At 68.3% G+C, this 20,141-nt stretch overlaps 5 protein-coding genes across 5 annotated transcripts in view; 3 read left to right on the plus strand and 2 right to left on the minus strand.

Moving 5' to 3' along the window:
- Window positions 1-1,131: 1,131 nt before the first annotated feature.
- EMIHUDRAFT_233985 (hypothetical protein) lies at window positions 1,132-2,142 on the minus strand (the record flags this gene model as incomplete). Its single annotated transcript, XM_005781846.1, has 2 exons — window positions 1,132-1,282; window positions 1,463-2,142. 2 exons carry the CDS (start codon window positions 2,140-2,142, stop codon window positions 1,132-1,134), a joined length of 831 nt encoding a protein of 276 aa, XP_005781903.1.
- Window positions 2,143-3,493: 1,351 nt separating this feature from the next.
- On the plus strand, window positions 3,494-4,216 carry EMIHUDRAFT_233986 (hypothetical protein; the record flags this gene model as incomplete). The annotated part of the gene is made up of 1 exon (XM_005781847.1): window positions 3,494-4,216. One exon carries the CDS (start codon window positions 3,494-3,496, stop codon window positions 4,214-4,216), a length of 723 nt encoding a protein of 240 aa, XP_005781904.1.
- A 4,199-nt stretch (window positions 4,217-8,415) lies between these two features.
- EMIHUDRAFT_365889 (hypothetical protein) lies at window positions 8,416-9,496 on the minus strand. The gene has a single exon (XM_005781848.1). The coding sequence runs from the start codon at window positions 9,486-9,488 to the stop codon at window positions 8,667-8,669; it is 822 nt and encodes a 273-aa protein (XP_005781905.1). The 5' UTR covers window positions 9,489-9,496; the 3' UTR covers window positions 8,416-8,666.
- A 158-nt stretch (window positions 9,497-9,654) lies between these two features.
- EMIHUDRAFT_365890 (E3 ubiquitin ligase) lies at window positions 9,655-11,236 on the plus strand (the record flags this gene model as incomplete). Its single annotated transcript, XM_005781849.1, has 1 exon — window positions 9,655-11,236. The coding sequence occupies one exon, from the start codon at window positions 9,658-9,660 to the stop codon at window positions 11,071-11,073; it is 1,416 nt and encodes a 471-aa protein (XP_005781906.1). The 3' UTR covers window positions 11,074-11,236.
- A 5,590-nt stretch (window positions 11,237-16,826) lies between these two features.
- The window catches only part of EMIHUDRAFT_113791 (hypothetical protein), a gene marked incomplete at both ends in the record, with an annotated part of 4,920 nt that continues 1,605 nt past the window's right edge, over window positions 16,827-20,141 (plus strand). The window contains 3 exons of the mRNA XM_005781850.1: window positions 16,827-17,080; window positions 17,513-19,352; window positions 19,819-20,131. Of these exons, the coding sequence (XP_005781907.1) occupies window positions 16,827-17,080; window positions 17,513-19,352; window positions 19,819-20,131 (2,407 nt within the window). The remainder of the gene's footprint in view (window positions 17,081-17,512; window positions 19,353-19,818; window positions 20,132-20,141) is intronic.

Below are 20,141 nucleotides of genomic sequence, written 5' to 3' on the forward strand. Positions count from 1 at the left end.
GATTTTTGACGGATGACCGAAATGGGCAAAACGGGGTGATTTTGGTCATCCGTCAAAATATCTGAAGATCCCTCTATAGGATTCTCCCCAAACCTTGCTCAGCTGATCCAGCACGGGCCGTAGGCCAGGCCTGGGCGAAGAAACCAGTACCTCATCGGGCTAGCCGCAGCTTCATCGGCGGCGGCGGCCGCTTGCCCCGTCGGCAGTCGAGCTTGGAGGCGCGCCGGCGGAAGGTGTGCCACTCGGCCGCGGCCGACACGCCGTCGGCGTTGCTCTTCATGTACACGTGCTGCTGCGCGCTCTTGCTGCGCCGCGGCGCGCTGAACGTGAAGCCGGCGCACCTACCACGCGCCGCCACCAAGGGAGCGTGAGGAGCGGAGGGCACCGAGGGACGCGCGCGCGGAGTGACGTGCACGCGACGCCGGCGCACTCCTTGTGCGCGAGGCAGCGGGCCTCCGCCTGCGCCTCTGTCATCGGCCCGCTGATGTCGGGCAGGTCGTTGCCCGCGGGCAGGAAGCCGTTCTTGTAGATGAACGGCGGCGGCGGCGGCGCGTTCTCGTCCAGGCTGCCGCACGGGTCGGGCGGCTGGTACTCCCGCGTCATCGAGCGCAGCGCCGGCGAGCCGCCGTCCTCGACGTCGCACGTGTAGTTGCGGAGCAGGTCCTTGAGCAGCTCCGACTGGCCGACGCCGGGGCCGACGCCGGTGAGCGGCCGCCACGGATCGAAGTCGTGCGCCACGACCGGGAAGTACTCGCGCGAGTTGTGCCGCACGTGCTCCTCCTGCATCGACAGCAGCTCGTCGACGGTGCACGAGTAGAACTCGCGGCCCGTCGCGTGACCGAGGCGCTGCAGGCACGCGTCCGACGCATTGATGACGCCCTGCTGCTGCGGATGCTCGTCGAAGCGCGCGTACGGCGCGGCGAGCGGCAATAGAAGCAGCAGCAGCGGCAATAAGAGTGGCCTCGCCGTCGCGGCAGGAGTGCGAGTGGAACTCGCCATCGCCCGCCGTGATGACGTGTCGGATGCATGCGTGGCACATCTCCGGCGAGCTCGCGGCGCGCGCGCGCGCGCCGGCCACACGCCAAGACAATGGCACTCTCTCGCGAGTACACCGGACACGCTCCCTCTCCATCAAAACGCGGTCCGCACGTTCAGGTCGCGCGCGAGGAAGCGCCGCGCCGCGCCGCCGCTCCGGCTCGCCTGGATGGAGAGGCCGACGCCGGCATTCCACAGCCCCGGCGTGCCGTGGCACGGCGTGGCGAACCAGCTCTGCGGCGGCACCCTTGGGCGCGGCGGGCAGAGCGACGCCCAGAGCGCCGTGCACAGCACGAGGTCCGCCTCCGCGCACCGGTGGCCGCGCGCCGGGCCGAAGCACGGCAGCCCGGGGTGGGTGCTCAGCTCGGCGAGCGCCGCCTGCGCCGCCGCGCGCGCGGCCTTCGCGTCGCCGCCGCTCCTCCGCCACTCTCGGTAGTCGACCAGCTGCCGGCTGCGGCGCGCGTGCGCGAGGCCGGTGCGGTTGCGCCGGATGTTGAACGGGCGGAAGACCGCGCCCGTCGAGAGCGACGGCACGGGCCGGCCGCCCCACCGCTGCCGGTCGACGAGGAAGAGGTCGAGGCCGGGCTCGACGTCGACCACCGCGTAGCCAAACTCGGTCGCGACCGCGGCGACCGCGCCCGCGGACGAGCCCATGAAGCAGTCGCCGTCCCAGCGCACCGCCGGGTCGTCCGGGAAGGCGATCCAATAGTCGAGCGGGTAGTTGGAGTTGTACTCGACGCTCAGCACCGCCGGCCGATAGCCGCCGCCGAGCAGCGCGCGGAGCACCCACAAGTCGGTCGTGTCCAGGTCGATGGAGACGTACGTGACGCTCTCGCTCACATGGTGGCTTCGCAGCAGCGCGACGATGTTGTCCGAGGTGATCCACGCCTTGTGGCATCCATTCTCCGCATTCTCCGCCGCGTCCTTGAGGCAACGACCGTCGAAGCGCACGCCCGTCCAAGCGCCCGTGCGCCGCAAGCATTCCGTGTTGGAGGCGAGCACGGCCGGGAATCCCAGCTCCACGTACGTGCCCGCGGTGATCTCGAGCGCACGAAAGATGCGGTGGAGGCGCAGGTCCTGCAGGCCCTGCGAGACGGAGCCATTCATGCGTGCGGCGGCGGCGCGTTCGCCATTCGTCATCCAGCACACCACACGCGGCGGGCGGTAGAGCTCTACGTCGCGGAAACCGTCGTCAGCACATATTTAGCACATATTTAGTGTGTTTTATCTCCAATTTAGCGCCACATTTAGATCGCTTTAGGTGCGGGCAGCTGCAGTACATTTAGTGTGGGTCCCGCATCTTTAGTGCGGGCACGCACCTTTAGCACGGCTTCCCGGCCACACCACAGCTAGCCAGGGCCGCGTGCTTTGCTCCTTGGCTGCCAAGAATGCACCACAGGAGATGCCTGGCCCCTGCCCTCACGACCCAAAGGCAGGCTCCCAGTGAGGCTAGATATGCAGCCCTCCAGAGCAAGATCTCCCAACTGAGCACAGGCACAGCACCGATTCCCGAGAGGAGGACCAGCACAGTTGAATGCGCCACCGCAAGCACCACCTCCGACCGCACAACCCATGCTGTGCCCGTGACCACCAGCTGTAATAGAGTAGAGGCGAGGGTCGGTCTTGGAATTTCAAAGCCAATGTTGAACCAAAGGATGAAGGATCCAGACCACGATGACAGAAACGGCCAAATGGCCATGATCCATGTAGTCACCGCAAGCAGCTTTACATACGCGTGTACTCGTACAAGCATGTTGGATCCAGCCCCAGCCATGCACCTCCTCCTAAGATAAGGTTGTTTGTCCTCCTAAGTGCAATGGCAACAGCTCAAAGAAGACCTCCTTGATTTTCTTATATAAATCTCCCTTCTGCATCTTTTGAATCGGTCCATCCTGCCGCGCTGCGGCTTGCTTGGCCCTGGCCTCGTCCCGTGTTGCCTTCTCCCTCTCTAGTGCGTGCACGTCCCTCGCCACAAGAGCCGGATAGTTATTGTCAAGCCAAGTCTGCTGATCTTTCGAAATGGTAAGCCCGGAGAAGCAGCCCGGAAAGCACCGGAGGTTGATATTCAGCTGAACAACCTTCGTTCGGTTAGGGACGGGACGGGGAACTTTTGCGAGTGGGCAGGGGACTGCAGGGGGGGGGAGGGAGGCCCAGCGAGGGGCTGCGGCTGGATCCTACTGCGCGGCTGGACTAAAGACGCACTAAACCTCGCTAAATCTGGATGTAAAGTCGCAGTGAACTCGCGCTAAATTTGCGCTGAATTCGCGCTAAATTTGCGCTAAAGTGCACTAAAGATGCAGTACATAAACACTTCACACCGCACTAAATTTAGACGCAGGCGCCCTCCGTCAAAGGCCGTTTTCGCCGGCCGCCACATCGCGAGCGTGCGGCTGCGTGTCGACGCTGTAAACCCGTCGCGCAGCCAACAGCTTCTGCAGCTCGCGCATCAGGAGCCGCCATGCTCGCGCTGCAGCGACCAAAGTTCATCCGCATGGGCTACTGGGACATTCGCGGGCTCGGCGCGCCGCTGCGCATGCTGCTCGCCTACTCCGGTGTGGAGCACGAGCTCGTCTTCCACGAGGAGGCCGAGGACAGCAGCTGGTTCGAGGTGAAGAAGCCGGAGATGAAGAAGAAGAACGCGCTGGCCAACCTGCCGTACCTCGAGGTCGACGACGGCAGCCTGGTCGTGTGCGAGAGCAACGTGTGCCTCATGTACCTGCAGGACAGCCTCGGCCTCGGGCCAAAGTCGGAGGCCGCCAAGCTGCAGAGCTACGCGCTGCTCTCCATGTACATGTGCACGCGCAACGACATGGTCAACCGCGCGTACTTTGAGGACGTGCTCTCGCCGCCGCCGTGCCCGACGCGCGAGGCCTTTGACGCGTCCATGAAGGACCTCCTCGCGTCCGGCCCCTTCTCCAAGTACGAGGCCAGCCTCGAGCTGTCGGGCACGCCCTTCTTCGCCGGCGAGACGCCGTGCGCGTGCGACTTTGCCATCTGGGAGATGCTCGACCAGTACACCAAGCTCGCCGCCGACCTCGCCGAGCCGCCGCCGCTCGCAAACCTCCCGCTCTGCGCGGCCTTCCACCGGCGGCTGCGGGAGCTGCCGCAGCTGGCGTCGTACTTTGCGTCGCCGGCGTACGCGCTGCCGTGCAACTCGCCCGCCCTCACGCATTGGAACTAGGGAGGGCAAATGTCGATGCTTGGCGATGGGTGCTCGTGCACAGCACATTGGCGGAGGTCTGTATCATAACACGCAAAGCAACAGGAAGCGACACGTCACCGCTGTCGCATGCTGATGGAGCCGCCGGAGAGCGCGCTGCCGACGCCGCCGGTGCGCTCTCTCCCGGGGATCGGCTTGTGCGGTCTAGCACATATGCTTTTCTCGACCCCGCGTGCGAAACTCATCGCGCGCATACGTCATCCCCACATGACAGGTGCCTCATTGGCCGGCGCTCTGCACGAAGCACACGGTCTACGTCCGCGTGCTTTGCTTCTGAGCTGCTCGTTTATCGCTCTCTCCCCGGTTCCTGACCGGTACGCGAGAACCCCCCCGATGCGCCGGCCCATTTGCGCAATTTGGTGACGTGCATACGTCATCCCCATCTGATCTCATCCTTTACGGCCGGGCTGCGTGCCTCTCCTGCCCATGGGTGCTCGCAGCAAAGCGCGCGCGATGCGAGTTGCGGCGCGATCGTGTTCTCCTGCGCGCGCTGCGCACGATGAGCCCAAGAACGGCGCGCCGGCGACAGTGGTGAGCCGCGCGCGCGCTCGACCCCCATGCCCTACTTGGCCCTGCCCCTCTGCTGGCACACGAGTTGCCCGTCAGATCTCGGCTTCCCGGCCGCCCCAGACGGCCATTCGAGTTCTGGGGCTCCTACAAGCACCAGCCCCATCGATCCGGCGCGAAATCTCGAGCGACTCTTCGGAAAAGTGAAATCCGACTTCTCGCCTGCCTGCGTGCGTGCTGGATGCGTGCACAGGCGCTGGGCGCTTCACGTTTGCGGCGCGCGCGTGGCGCGCGCGGCGCGCTCGACGCGCGTGGCTCTGGCGGAGTGCTGGAGACTGTCCCGGGACCGTGCTCATGGCGTGAGCGCCTTCCGGAGCTCGCGCGGGTCGCCGCCGTCCGGCACGCCCACGACGGGCCCAGGGCTGGTGGGCCGAAACCGAGTCCAGATAAGGCCGGACGGGCGATTCACTGCCCAGGGCGGTTGGTGCCACCTCTGTACGTGCTGTGGGCGTGCGGGAGACGTGCGGAGAGCCCTAAACAGAACTCGTGAAAAAACACGTGCGTTTGCGCGTTATGCTGTATAGGACACGTCGCACCTCGCAGGCGACGGGCCAGAGCGATGCCGTCTCCAGCTAACGGGCACTCGGCTGGCTGTTTGGCCGCTCCCGCGGCGGAGGATGGTCGATCGGTCGGGTGTGAGTGCCCTTTTCAGTGACCGCGCCGCCCACGAGGCTGGCGGCCACCCCGCGCTGCGCGGCGGAGAGGGATGCACTCTCCACTCACCACAAACCTTCCTTGCCTTGAAGGTCCTCACACACGTGCACAAACATCCATCTTTGCCAAAAATATTGCAGTCAGGAGAGGCGGCAGCAACAGCCGCCGGGCGCCACGAAGCAGCAGCGGGCGCTGCCTCCGGTCAGCTACGAGGGCGAGGGCGAGGGGGAGGCGGAGGAGCTGGAGCCGAAGCTGCAGGAGTGGACGGTCGGCCGGCTGGGCGAGGTCCTCGGCGGCGGCGTGGACGACTTCCTGGACGACTTCCTGGGCGAGCGTAGGTTCATGGGGATCCCGTAGACGAGGATACTGTAGGGGTTGCGTTCCACGTCACCTGCCACGTCACAAACATCATGTTTGCCAAAATGCTCCTCGGCGCGACGCCCCGACGACCGCCGGCCTCGCGTCCACCTTGCGCCTGCGCGGCGGCATGGAGCACGTCGAGAAGGGCGAGGCGCCGCTGCTCGACGCCACCGCGCCAAAGTCGGACGACCAGCCCAAGAACAACGAGTCCCCACCACCCTCCACTTCACCGCCGTGGCTCAGCCTGCGGCTCGTCGCGATCGTCGGCGGCACCGTCGTCGTGGCGGTGGGCGTGCCGCTCGGCGTCGTCCACCTCTCGGAGCTCGTGGCGCGCGCACTCGTGGCGTGAGGGCTTCCTGGCCTTTACGACGGTCGACCCGCCGCGCTACCTGAAGCTGCTCTACAGCAGCGTGAGCGGCATCGGCGTGGCCATGTGGTACGGCTCGTGGGTGCTGGCCAAGCGCAAGCTCTTCTTCGTGCGCACCGCCGCGTCGCGCAAGGGCGCGCTGGCCAAGGCCGTGGCGTACGGCCTCGGCCTGTTCTCGCTCTTCATGTACGTGCTCGACGTGTGGTCGGACGTGCTCGTGACGAGGCTGCTGTGGCGCACGGGCAACTACATCTGGGCGCTGGAGTCGACCTTGTCCTGCTGGTGCTGCCGTTTGTGGTCGTCTACTCGCGCGTGTGCGCATGGTGGGGCAAGCTCGACCGCTACAGACCTTAGCGTTCACCTGCACTATCCGCCGGTAGCGGTACCCAAACCGGATGCAGCTCCGCACGACCTTTTTTGTAGAGGGATACGCAATAAGCTATACAGGGCGGCAGTCGACTCTCCTACAGCTACAGTGCTGTCCGCGGCCGCTGCCGCGGGCCCGGGGCCCCTCCATCCCCCCCCCCCCCCCGCCCACCCACCCACTCACACGTACTCCCCGCGTTGCCCCCGTGCGACCGTCGAGGGGCGCGGCGCGGCGCTCGTCGCCCCTCACTGCGCGCCGTTGCTCGGCGAACCGAGCGAAAGCTGCGACGCGCTGGCTGCTGTGGAGCTGCTGCTCTCGCCGCTGGAGCGGGCGGAGACGGGGCTGCTCGCGCGGGCGGCGGGGCGGCCCGGCACCTGCGGGGGGATGTGGCGCAGCATGCCTCCGAGGGAGAGGCGGGCGGTGGACGAGGGAGCAGCGGGGAGAGAGCTTGGGAGAGGGGGGAGGGGCGAGGGGGGTGAGGAGAGCGGGAAGGGGAGGAGGGGAGGGCATAGGAGAGCGGGGAGGGGAGGGGAGGGGAGGGGGGAGGGGAGGGGGGAGGGGAGGGGGGAGGGGAGGGGGGGGGTGTAAGGCTGCCCGGCCCACCTCGAGGCGGAAGTCCTCGCCGCAGTCGAGGTTGGCGCGCCTGCGGTGCGAGAGACGGCGAGACGTGTCGAGACTTGGCGAGATTTGGCGAGATGAGGCGCCGTCGAGGGCTGGCGAGTGCCGGATGGCGGCGTGTGCGGCGACCAGCTGGCGCAGCAGCCGCTCGAGCGACGAGGAGGAGGCGGCGCCGCTCTCCTCGAGGCAGGCCGAGTTGAGCGCGTCGGCGACGAGGTCGCGGTGCTGGTCGCGCATCAGGTGCGCGACGGGCGCGTCGCGCTCGGGCCGCTTGTACGCGAGCAGGGAGACGACGTCACGCAGCTTGCCCGGGTAGACCGCCTCCTACCTCGAGAGAGGTGCGTGTCTGCGCCACTCGTCACTCCACCTCCACCCGTCCTCCTCGGCCACGCGGCGGGGTGGAGAGACTCGCTCCCGCGCGGGGTGGCAGTCTCGGGCAGTCTCCTCCGGTCTCGGGCAATCTCCTCCGGTCTCGGGCAATCTCCTCCAATCTCGGGCACTCTCGCATGCGATCGCTCCATCGAATCGCGGATCGGCGCGAGGTGAGACTGGCAGTACGACAGCGCGTCGAGGGTCTTGCCCTCCCGGACGAGCTCGATGAAGGCCTGGCACTGATCAGCCGAGATCAGCCGAGATCGCCCGAGATCAGCCGAGATCAGCCGAGATCAGCTGAGATCGCCCGAGATCGCCCGAGATCGCCCGAGATCAGCCGAGATCAGCCGAGATCGCCCGAGATCGCCCGAGATGAGGTTGCCCGAGATTGCCCGAGATTGCCCGAGATTGCAAGCCTGGCACTGGAGCAGGAAGAGCGCGTGAGGCTGCCTCCCGAGCAGGCCTGCGAAGAGGCGCCACCACGGCTGAAGTAGTCCGTACCGACTCCCTCACTCCCTCCTTCAGCACGCCTGGGAAGAGGCGCTCGCACAGCTCGCACGCGCGCGCCGCGTCGCCCCGCCGCGCCACCGCCGTCACCTGCCTCCGCGCCTCCATCGAGACGGCCGCCAGCTCGTCTGCGGCCGCTCCTCCCGCCAGCACGCGCGCGCGGCCGCCGCCGCCGCCGCCGCCACGCCCCTTTGGACAGGCGCCGCCGCCGCGCGCGCCTCGAGCCGGAAGACAGACGGAGAGGGGCGGACAATCGAGCGGCGGCGAGGGGGCGGGTCGCTTGACCCCGTTGGGCTCGCCGCGCCGCGCCGCGTCGCCTGCCTGCCCGCCCGCCCCGACTGCGGCCGCGTGCGCTCCCTCGCAGGTTGCGGAGCTGGTGCCGCCGCGCGGCGGTGGAGTGCAGCCGCGGCCTAGCGCGTACGGCGGCGAGAAGGAGGGGGGGGTGAGGGGTCGTGCAGGGCGAGAGAGGGCACACGGCCTCGACAGGACAGCCGAGAGACACGGCCGACCGCCCGAGAGACAGTGCCGAGTGCAGCCGAGCACCCGCCCTCTCTCCCTCTCGACCCGCCCGTCCTCGGCACCAGCTACGCCTCCAGCTTCTACGGCCACGCGCCCGTACCCGCGGCGGCGTCCACGTCCATGTCCGCGGCGCGCGAGTCGCGCTCGAGCGCCTCGAGCGTGTCGGCAAAGGCGTGGTGCAGCAGGTACGAGCGGACGAGCCCCGCCACCAGCCCCGCCGGCGCGTGGTGCAGCGCCGCTTGCTGCTCCGACTCGCGCCGCAGCGCCGCGACGTGGCCCCGCGCGTCAAACGCAAAGGGAGCCTCGCCGAAGTTGAGAGCGACGGCCTCGTTGGGCGAGTGCAGCCCGACCGTCGGGTAGAGCTGCGGCGGCACGTCCGAGAACGCGACGCCGAGGTGCTGCCCGTTTCGCGTGAAAAAGATGGACCGGGTCGCGTTGACCAGCCCGCAGCCAACCACGTCCCCAGCGCCCCACGCGGGCCCGTACACCTCCCCGCGCTCGGAGTCGGTGTACTTTCTCCCGTCCTCGGCGTGGTACCCGAACGAGTCTGGCTCCCATCCCGGCTGCCGATGAAGGCTGAACGACTCGCCCGCCAGGCCGATACAGAGCGCGCCGCGCTCGCCCGCGTCGAGGACCGTCGCCTCAAAGTAATAGAGCGCGCACCGCGCCGGGCACGGCCGGTCCGTGCGGATCGCCCCCACGTCGTAGCCGTGGTTGCCTTTGCCGATGTAGCGGACCGATCGCTTGTCCCGCGCAGCGATGATGTAGCGCGGGTGTGAGACTGTGTCAAGCTCGCTCGGCAGCGGCTGACGCGCGTCCTCGCGGCACATCCCGTGGGACCACGACCTGGACGAGCCGGACGGCTGATACGCCAAGGCGCTGGGCTGGCGGCGCCCGTCCATCCCGCAATATCCAACCGCGAGAGAGTGCTGAAAAAGAATTAATTTTTGGGGTCTACCGACATGACAGTTGGCGACGGCGTCTATCAGCCTCCGTCTATCACACTGGCGACGGCGTCTATCAGCATCAGTCTCTCCGGCAGGATGGCAAAAAAGAAAAAAGTGCCACGCGATGTCCCGACGCGCCGCTCGCCGCCTCGCCGCCGCAGCCTCCGCCCCCTCGCCGAGCACGCCGCCGCCCGCCCGCCTCCTCGACCTCCCCACGGACCTCCTCGCCCGCGTCGTGTCTCGCTGCGACTTCCCCGTTGACAACGCTCGCGTCGCGGCCGTCTCGCATCTCTTCCACGCCTCGCTTGCGAAGGAGGGCATCCGCTTGTGGGCGCAAGAGCGCGGCTTCGAGCTGCCGGCGCAGCCAGAGGGCGAGACCTGCGCCGTGCGGTGGCTGTGCTATTCGGCGCTGCTGCGCGAGGCCAACCCGCCGGCGAGGGCGGCGGCAGGCGAATCGCACAGCGTCTTCATCGACGGCGTGGGGCGGCTCTCGTCGTGCGGCAGTGGGGCAGTCTATCCAGGACTGCTCGGGCACGGTGAGGGCGTGACGCGGGTGAACACGCCGACCCGCCTCCCGTTGCTGGGTGAGCGCGCTGTGAGCGTCTCGGCTGGAAGCGCGCACAGCCTCTCCCTCACCGCCGGCGGCGCCGCCTGGAGCTGGGGTATTGGAGGCGGCTACTTGGGCCACGGCGACGAGCAGAACCAGTGGCAGCCGAAGGAAGTCGAGGCCTTTGCTGGGCGGCGCGTCGTCGCTGTCTCGGCGGGAAGCGACCACAGCCTCGCCCTCACCACCGACGGTCGTGTCTGGAGCTGGGGCTATGGACGCGACGGCCGGTTGGGCCACGGCGACGAGCAGCGGCAGCTGCTGCCCAAGAGAGTCGAGGCTTTTGCGGGGCAGCGCGTCATCGTAGTCACGGCTGGAGCGTACCACAGCCTCGCCCTCACCGCCGACGGCAGCGTCTGGAGCTGGGGCGAGGGAGCCTCTGGCAAGCTGGGCCACGGCGACCAGCAGCGCCAGCTGCTGCCCAAGAAGGTCGAGGCCTTTGCTGGGCAGCGAGTCGTCGCTGTGTCGGCGGGAACCTATCACAGCCTCGCCATCACCGCCGACAGCGCTGTCTGGAGCTGGGGTGAGGGAAACTCAGGCCAGCTGGGCCACGGCGACCAACAGCGCCAGCTGTTGCCAAAGAAGATCGAGGCCTTTGCTGGCCAGCGAGTCGTCACCGTGTCGGCTGGAGTCTACCACAGCCTCGCCATCGCCGCCGACGGCGCCGTCTGGAGCTGGGGTGAGGGATCCTATGGCCGGTTGGGCCACGGCAACGAGCAGCGCCAGCTGCCACCAAAGAAGATCGAGGCCTTCATTGGGCAGCACGTCGTCGCTGTGTCGGCTGGAGCCTATCACAGCCTCGCCATCACCGCCGACGGCGCTGTCTTTACCTGGGGCGAGGGCGAGGACGGCTGCCTAGGCCACGGAGAGGACCTGTCGAACCAGCTGCTTCCCAAGAAGGTCGAGGCGTGGGCGGAGGAGCTCCGGAGGGAATGAGCAGGGCACTCCTCGGGTCGGTCCACCCGCGACTCCACGATTGCCGAGCGTCATTATCTGGAGGATAGCGCTTGCTTAGTTGTTCCTTTGTTGTAACCTCTAATTAATTGTATGGCTGTGTATGTCTATGTTTGTAGTTCAACCCGCTGGCTCGTTCGTGCAAACAAGCTTCGCATTTTAGAAATAGCGTTGTCCTGACAGCAGTCTCCTGTGACACCTGAGTGCTGAGAGACGTCTCCCCGTCGACGCGTCGTGGCTCGTGCCGTCGTCCAAGACTCGCAAAAGTGCGTGGGGCTCTCACCCCTCTGTCAGCACGTAGTTGTCCGGCTACGGCGCGGTCTCGTCCCCCGGCGCTTCCCTCCTCGCCGCCGCTGCCGCCGTCCTCGGCGCGTACGGCTTTATCAGGAAGAACCAAGAAGGTGAGCATCGGCCCGAGCGCAAAGGCGACCAGGAACTGGCCAGAGTAGTTGCGCGCGGGCGTCTGCGCGTCGTGGTAGGCGAGCAGCGTCGAGAGGTCGCGGCAGAGGGTGATCCAGCTCCAGCCGGCGAAGAAGGCCATCGCGCGCGTCAGAAAGTACATCTCGACCTGAGGCGCGGTCAGGTCAGGCTCACTTCTCCACACACACACGAGGGGGTGGGGCAGGAGACCCACACGGCATTAACAGTGCAGGCCCGGGAGTATCTCGACCGGCCCGCGACTTGCCTTCTTCTCCTCTATTGATTACTATTCACCGATGATTGACTACTGATTGAGTAAGACCCGGGAGAAGAGAGTGGCCGGGTCGTTGCTGAAAAAGAAGCCGCTCTCTGAGCACACTGGCACGACAAGGGCGCGGACTGGCGCGGACTGGCTCAAAAAGAATATAAACGCGCGCCTTCCCCGCCGCCTCCTCCCTCACTTCCCCTCTACCTCCTCCTCCCTCGCCGCCTCGTGAGGAGGCGCCGCTTGAGCAGCGTTGGCCCATTGGGTTTGCGCACGCCCCGGCCGTCGGGCAGCAGGAAGTGAGAGGGGCCGTCCACCTCGACCGCGACGCGTGAAGAGGGCAGCCAGCGCCAGGTCGAGCGAGTAGCCGGTGCGCGGCTCGAGATGCTCCTCCTCGAAGCCGTGCGGGACGGCGGCGAGGGCAATCGCGACGGAGCGCTGCAAGCGCGAGATCGTAACTAGAGTACCTTGCATGGCGTCGCAGCAGAGCTTACGCTGGGACACGGATAGGAGGTGCTGCTGCGCGTCTGCTCCTCGCTCAAGGGAGAGCCAGAGCTGCCACTGGTGCAGCTGAGAGCGGTCCTCCTCGCTCCACCTCGACGGATCCCGCGCGAGCGAGTCGCTAATCACGCGCGAGCAGTCGGCAAGCAGCGCCTGGTGATAATAGTCGGCCGTCGCATACGCCCACATCGTGTTGGCCAGCTCCTGCGGCTTGAAGCCAGCCAGCCCGCCGCGCACCGCCGCCTCCGCCGGCTGATTGTGCGCGACGTCACGTGCGTGTCGCCGTACGCGCTGCTGCTATTCGCGGGCGGCTCGCTCATCGTCAACGCCGAGGCGGGCACGGTCGAGGTGGACGGCCACATCACCATCGCCGCCTCTGGCCGCGTCGGCGCGCTCCTGAAGCAACTGCGCGCCGAGTTGCTGTCGCTGCTCGCCAAGAAGCTAGAAGAGCCGTCGCTCTCGCTGGTGGGCAGCCCGATCTACGAGGCGATCGTGCGGCTGATCACGAGTGATGGTTTGTAAGTAAAGAAAGAAAACAGGCGACCCAATGGGCTGTAGTGCGGCGTCTCACGCTTGAGCACTTGGAGTGGAGCAGTTGGAGCACTTGGAGCGCGGTGTAGGCGCCCCAAAAGCCCGCGACTTTCTTTAATTCCCGGCTCTCCTTCTGCGGTTGAGTATATCGGCCTCGAAAGGCCATCTCCGCCCGTATCCCGCCTGCACCGCCTCACGGCGCGCTCGCTGCACTCACGGGCGAGCAGCCGCTCGCATCGCCCACAACTCGTCGCGAACCGCGGCCGAGACTCGCCAGCGGCCCCCTCTTTTCGTCACGTCGCGCTCGCGTTGCCGTCTAAGCAAGACCCCACTCCCTCCCTTGCAGGCGCGTCCCCGGCCCGCTGCATGATATGACCGGCCGTATCATATTGTAGCCGCCGTCTCTGCCCGACCTGCCCCACGACACCCGCTCTCGCGAAGTCCCTTGAAACCACTGTGCTCCTCGCCCGCACACAGTCGCCGGTGACAGCCTCGTCACGCCGCGCCGGTGTGTGACGCAGGTGCGGCACGCGATATTCTTCCCGCACGCAGCCCGATCGTGCCGCGTGCGCCCTCTCATCGTGGCACAGCACGAACCTCCCCCTTCACACACACGCCGATGTCCGGAGCCTGCACGGGCGATTCTCGGCCCTCGTCGTCCTCTCGCCCCCTCGCCTCTCGCCGTCCCCCACTCCTCCGCACCCGCAGCGGCGCCATGCACCGCACGCTGCGCTGCCTCGCAGGATCAAGTCGACGACATGCCAGCCGCCCTCGACACGCCAGCGCGGCAGCCTCGCGCCTCGGTCAGCGACGACCTGTGTAGCGCCACGGTCCGCTACGTGCGCCTCGACGCCATCGAGGCGCGCAACCCGTTCGTCACGGACGAGGGCACCGACGCGTACCACACCCCGCCGGGACCTGTGCCCGCCCGGCTACTTGCACTCCTCGAGGACATCGAGAACAACCAAGAGGTAGACTACGAGATCGGCGACCGCACCTTTGGCCTGGCGATGTACGTTCTCACTCGCTACTGCCGCTGCGGCGACCCTCTGACGGATGAGAAAAAACGATCGAACGCCGTGCTCGGCAGCTTCAGCCTCGCCTGCAAGTTTAACGAGACGGCGTCGCTCACGCTCAAGGAGCTTGCGGACATCTCGCACCGCGTCGGATTCAGTACGAGTGCGACTGCGAGTTCGATTGCGGCGATGGAGTGGGAGATAGTGGCTGCGATCCGCTGGGAAATCTGGGAGCTGCTCCGCCCCGACGAGGCGAGGGGGCGTTCGGAGGAGGGGCTCCGTGACCCGTGGGACCTAGGCGGTCAGATGCCCTACTCTAGCCAGCGCCGCTCCCGCGCCGCTCGCGACGACGAGCACAACGCCGAGCGCGACCTGGCCGACGAGGCCGAGACCAAGCGCCGAAAGGCTGTAGCAGAAGTGGAGCGGGATGTGTGGCGTGCCATCCGGCCGGATGCCACCCAGGTCCGCTCCCCGGAGACGGACTGAGCCCAGCGGGCCGCGGCTGGCGTCCTGGCGAGGGGAGAGCGGCGGCTTGTTGTGGCGCATAAGTGGTGCGTGGGCGGACGTCGCGTGGAATCAATGAGCGTGCGTGCCGAGTGGGCCGGTATCTGGCTGTGAAACCGCTCTCCGAGAGTGATCATATCTCCTTGTGGTGGAACTGGAACCGAACCGTTCACGATTCCTCACGAAGTCCGGTCCTCGAGAGTCGGTCAGAGTCAGACACTCGGACTGACCAGACTCCAGAGCGTGGACCGCAGCGGGGAAGGTGTGCGTCAGGGAAGTAGAGGGACCGACGCAAGTTAGGGCTGGGAGAACCCTAGTGTAGAGTCCCCACCTTGCGGGGATTTTGCAAGGCCAAGGGCGAGGGGTAGGGGGGTTGCATCCATCTCGGATGTTGTTGCATGTCGGCGCGGAGAAGAGGGGAGGCATGGGGATAGAGGGGCTCCGGTCTCTCTCGCATAGCCTACGGATATGCACTCACAGCGGATAAATAAATATAGCAGTCATCTCCATGAGAAATGGGCGACGCACGAACACAACACAGAGGTACAGCGCGCACCCCGCCCCGCTCGCAGGGCGTGCATCACACGGACGGGGGCTGTGTAATTCCTTGGGGTTTCTGGGGACTCTTGAGGTGTGCTAGTCGCTATTATCCGACGGTTCCGGCACGTCTGACGGGCAGTTCGGGCTCGAGGGAGAGCCGCAGTCGCGGTCGCGGCCAGCGCGCGGGGCCTGGCTAGGGCTGCCGGGCGTGATCTCGTCCAACGTGTAGTGCTTGAGCAGCCGCGGGCGGTAGCAGCGGCACGGGGGCAGGCTCCTTGCAGGAATTCTTTTCCTGTGCCATGTGGATCAAGTCTTTTCCTGTGCCATTTGTGATGCCAGTCCATGCCAGTCTGCCTATGGCGATCGGCTGGCGACCCGTTAGGGTCGACAGTTGAGCTAGGGAGTGTGGCGATGGCCGCCCAAATGCGAACGCAGGAGATAAAATGCTTTGCGGCGACGTTCCGTGGGAAGGATCAAGTCGCCGCTTGGTTTCATTACAAGCTCCTTGTCACGTGAAGTTCTACGTGCGTCCACGGGGCCAAGGCGCAGCCAGCTGTCGGAGAGAGACAGGGGTCTCTCTCGTTGCGCGTTTGGTCATGGCCCTCGGGCGGAGTGGCAGCGGGGACGGAAGCAGCGGGCATCACTGAGGTGCTCAAGTCGGAGCGGGCCGGGCGACACTTGCCGCTCAAGGAAGACCGGATCATTGCCTCGGCCGAGCTGGTGGCGGAGCAAGGGATCACTGAGGACGGCGTGCGGTCGCACCTCGGCGACGCGGGGCTCTTCGAGGCATACGCGGAAACATTCGCCGCGGGCATCGGCAAGGAGCAGCTGCCGCCCGTTCAGAAGGCTATATCTGAATGGTGAGATTTTTCTTTTTGCCCGAACACATTCTAGAGGAATCAAGATTTTGTAACGCGATGTGTGCGCCCGAAATGGAGGGAACATTGGTCATTGCGAGTACGTTATGGCTTTTTAGCCCTCTATCAATGAAAGCTCGCATTTCACACATGAACACTCTGATAAGCGGGTCGACTGGCGCGGCGGCCGGTGTATGTCGGGAGTAGAAGTAAAGAGGAGCCCCGCGCATGCACGACCCCGCAAGGAGAAACACAAGCGTTCCTACCATCAGGAGACTCTGTGGACGCGAGCCATCAGGGCTTTGGACGACTGCACCACCCAGCGTATATTGGGTAACAATGTCGGTCCCGCACTCGCGCCCCGGGGGAGGGGAGGCAGGTAGATAGGCGAGGGGGGAGGGCGACGCGTCGCCACTAGAGACGAGGCACTAGACGTTGGAGCCGAACGAGGACCCTTCGCCTGGCGAATCGCCGGAGGCTTCCACCGACGACTCGCCCGACAAGCCGCCGCCGACCCCACCGCAAGTCTGGTCGGGGTCACTATTAGAGCTCTCCGTCACGGAGCCTTCGCTCCGGGAGTCCCGGGCTGCGAAGTACCAAAGAGGCAGCGCGATCGCGATCATCACCGGCAGCACCAGCGGCGAAAGCGACACGAAGACGGAGAGGCAAGGGAAGAGGTTCCAGGCAAGAGCAGCCACCGCAAAAGCCGAGCTGCCAAAGCCAAGCAGCCCCAGGGCGAAGCGCCGCCGCATGGAGGGGCTCCACCCCCGCCACCCCCGCCACCCCCCTCCCACCCCCCCCCGGTCGGGCGGACGGACGGACGGACGTCGGATTCCGACGCTCCAGTCTACGCCCTTACTCCAGAGGTCCCGTGCAACGGAAGCCCAGTACGGCAAACTCACGGCGATCAACACCGTGAGCGATGCTCCGAATGGCACTTCGTTTGCGACATAGTCGAGCCATGCGGCCGCCCCAACGTACAAAATCAGCCGTGTCAACACCGGCAACGACTCACGTACGTGGCGGCAGAGGTGCAGCCGCGTGTAGGCCCTCGGCCCGACGAGAACGCTGTTGGGCGAGGCTCGCTGCTTCACGGTGGCTATGACGATGCCAACGTGCAAGAGCGAGACCGGGGCGACGATGACGAGCCAATCGATGCGTGCCGCGCGCGACCACACTTTCACCGCCACAAGTGTGAGAGAGACGCCGAGGCAGAGATACCAGGCCGCCAGGGAGAGGTATCGCAGCCGGCGTGACCCAGGCGGCGCTCCGTCGTCGACATCTCCAGGCGGGCTTGAAGGAAGATCTCTTGCCGGAAGTTGTTTCGCCAACCAGGCCGAGGCGTACGCGAAACCGTGCGCCAGCAGCACCGAAAGCCAGTAGGTCTCGGGCTCGCAAGGCGGGTCCAACGGGCGAGATTTTAGCACCTTTGGCGGCGAGGTTGGCGGCGACGGCGCCAGACCGATGAGGGGAGAGGGGGGAGGCGAGGACGGCGGCGAGGGCGGGGGCGGCGAGGTCGGAGGCGGCGAGGGCGGTGGGGATGGCGGAGGCGAGGGCGGAGGCGGCGAGGGCGGTGGGGAGGGCGGTGGGGAGGGCGGTGGGGAGGGAGCCACGAGCTGGTCGTCGTCGTCGTCGTCGGCGCTTGCTGGCGGCGGGTAGGGCGGCGGTGGGCTGGGGGGTGGCAATGGAGGCGACGAGGGCGGCGGCGGGCTGGGCGGCGGCGGAGAGGGCGGCGGCGCGTTGTGGTGTGGCGGCGGCGAGGGCGGAGGCGGCGAGGGCGGCGGTAGGCTTGGGGGCGGCGGGCTCGGGGGCGGCGGCGAGGGCGGCGGCGGCGACGGCGGTGGAGGTGAGGGCGGCGGCGAGGGCGGCGGTGGCGAGGGCGGCGGCGGAGAAGGTGGAGGCGGCGAGGGCGGCGGCGGCGAGGGCGGCGGCGGGCTCGGGGGCGGCGGCGACGGAGGCGGCGGGCTGGGCGGAGGCGGCGAGGGCGGTGGCGACGGAGGCGGCGGCGAGGGCGGGGGAGGCGAGGGCGGTGGTGGAGACGGAGGCGGGCTCGGAGGCGGCGGGCTCAGTGGTGGGGGTGAGGGCGGTGGTGGGCTTGGGGGAGGCGGCGACGGCGGCGGAGATGCCCAGGCGGAGGGAGGCGGCGGCGAGGGCGAGGCGGACGGTGGCGGGGGCGACGGTGAGGTGAAGGGAGGCGGCGGCGACGGCGAGGCGGAGGGAGGCGGCGGCGGGGGCGACGCGGACGATGGCGGCGGAGATGCCCAGGCGGAGGGAGGCGGCGGCGACGGTGAGGTGGAGGGAGGCGGCGGCGACGGCGAGGCGGAGGGAGGCGGTGGTGACGGTGAGGCGGAGGGAGGCGGTGGTGACGGTGAGGCGGAAGGAGGCGGTGGCGAGGGCGAGGTGGAGGGAGGCGGCGGCGAGGGCGATGCCGAGGGTGGTGGCGGAGATGGCAAGGCGGAGGGAGGCGGCGGCGAGGGCGAGGCGGAAGGAGGCGGCGGCGAGGGCGACGCGGACGGCGGCGGAGGAGATGGCGAGGCGGAGGGAGGCGGTGGTGACGGTGAGGTCGAGGTGGGCGGCGGCGGCGGCGAGGGCGAGGCGGACGGTGGCGGGGGCGACGGTGAGGTCGAGGGAGGCGGCGGCGACGGCGAGGCGGAGGGAGGCGGCGGCGGGGGCGACGCGGACGATGGCGGCGGCGAGGGCGAGGCGGAGGGAGGCGGCGGCGGGGGCGACGCGGACGATGGCGGCGGAGATGGCGAGGCGGACGGTGGCGGCGGCGACGGTGAGGTGAAGGGAGGCGGCGGCGAGGGCGAGGCGGAGGGAGGCGGCGGCGGGGGCGACGCGGACGATGGCGGCGGAGATGGCGAGGCGGAGGGAGGCGGCGGCGAGGGCGAGGCGGACGACGGCGGCGGCGACGGCGAGGCGGATGGAGGCGGCGGCGACGGTGAGGTGAAGGGAGGCGGTGGTGACGGTGAGGTCGAGGGAGGCGGCGGCGAGGGCGAGGCGGAGGGAGGCGGCGGCGGGGGCGACGCGGACGGTGGCGGGGGCGACGGTGAGATGAAGGGAGGCGGTGGCGAGGGCGAGGCGGACGGAGGCGGCGGCGAGGGCGAGGCGGACGGAGGCGGCGGCGACGGCGATGCTGAGGGCGGCGGGGGCGACGGCGATGCTGAGGGCGGCGGGGGCGACGGCGATGCCGAGGGAGGCGGCGGCGACGGCGAGGCGGACGGCGGCGGCGGCGATGGCGAGGCGGACGGCGGCGGCGGCGAGGGCGAGGCGGACGGTGGCGGGGGCGACGGTGAGGTGAAGGGAGGCGGCGGCGACGGCGAGGCAGATGGAGGCGGTGGTGACAGTGAGGCGGAGGGAGGCGGTGGTGACGGTGAGGCGGAAGGAGGCGGTGGCGAGGGCGAGGTGGAGGGAGGCGGCGGCGAGGGCGATGCCGAGGGTGGTGGCGGAGATGGCAAGGCGGAGGGAGGCGGCGGCGAGGGCGAGGCGGAAGGAGGCGGCGGCGAGGGCGACGCGGACGGCGGCGGAGGAGATGGCGAGGCGGAGGGAGGCGGTGGTGACGGTGAGGTCGAGGTGGGCGGCGGCGGCGGCGAGGGCGAGGTGGACGGTGGCTGGGGCGACGGTGAGGTCGAGGGAGGCGGGGGCGAGGGCGGCGCTGATGGCGGCGATGGAGATGCAGGCGGCGAGGGTGGCGAGGGCGGCGAGGGCGGCGCTGACGGCGGCGATGGAGATGCGGGCGGCGAGGGCGGCGAGGGCGGCGAGGGTGGCGCTGACGGCGGCGATGGAGATGCAGGCGGCGAGGGTGGCGAGGGCGGCGAGGGTGGCGCTGACGGCGGCGATGGAGATGCAGGCGGCGAGGGCGGCGAGGGCGGCGAGGGTGGCGCTGATGGCGGCGATGGAGATGCGGGCGGCGAGTTCTGCGAGGGCGGCGAGGGTGGCGCTGACGGCGGTGATGGCGATGCAGGCGGCGAGGATGGGGCTGACGGCGGCGATGGAGATGCTGACGGCGAGGGTGGCGCTGATGGCGGCGAGGGTGACACAGGGGGAGATGCAGGGGGCGAGGGCGGCGCTGATGGCGGCGAGGGTGACGCAGGGGGAGACGGCGATGCCGGCGGCGAGGGTGGCGCTGACGGTGGCGATGGAGATGCGGGCGGCGAGGGTGGCGCTGATGGCGCTGATGGCGGCGATGGAGATGCTGGCGGCGACGGCGGCGAGGGTGGCGCTGACGGTGGCGCGGATGGCGGCGAGGGTGACGCAGGGGGAGACGGCGATGCCGGCGGCATGGATGGAGGTGAAGGCGGCGGCGGCGAGGGCGGCGGCGGCGAGGGCGGCGGCGGGCTCGGGGGCGGCGGGCTCGGGGGCGGCGGCGGGCTGGGTGGCGGCGGAGAGGGTGGCGGCGCGTTGTGGTGTGGCGGC

Source organism: Emiliania huxleyi (genome assembly GCF_000372725.1).
Source record: "Emiliania huxleyi CCMP1516 chromosome Unknown EMIHUscaffold_199, whole genome shotgun sequence".
In the NCBI taxonomy this organism is placed as follows: domain Eukaryota; phylum Haptophyta; order Isochrysidales; family Noelaerhabdaceae; genus Emiliania; species Emiliania huxleyi.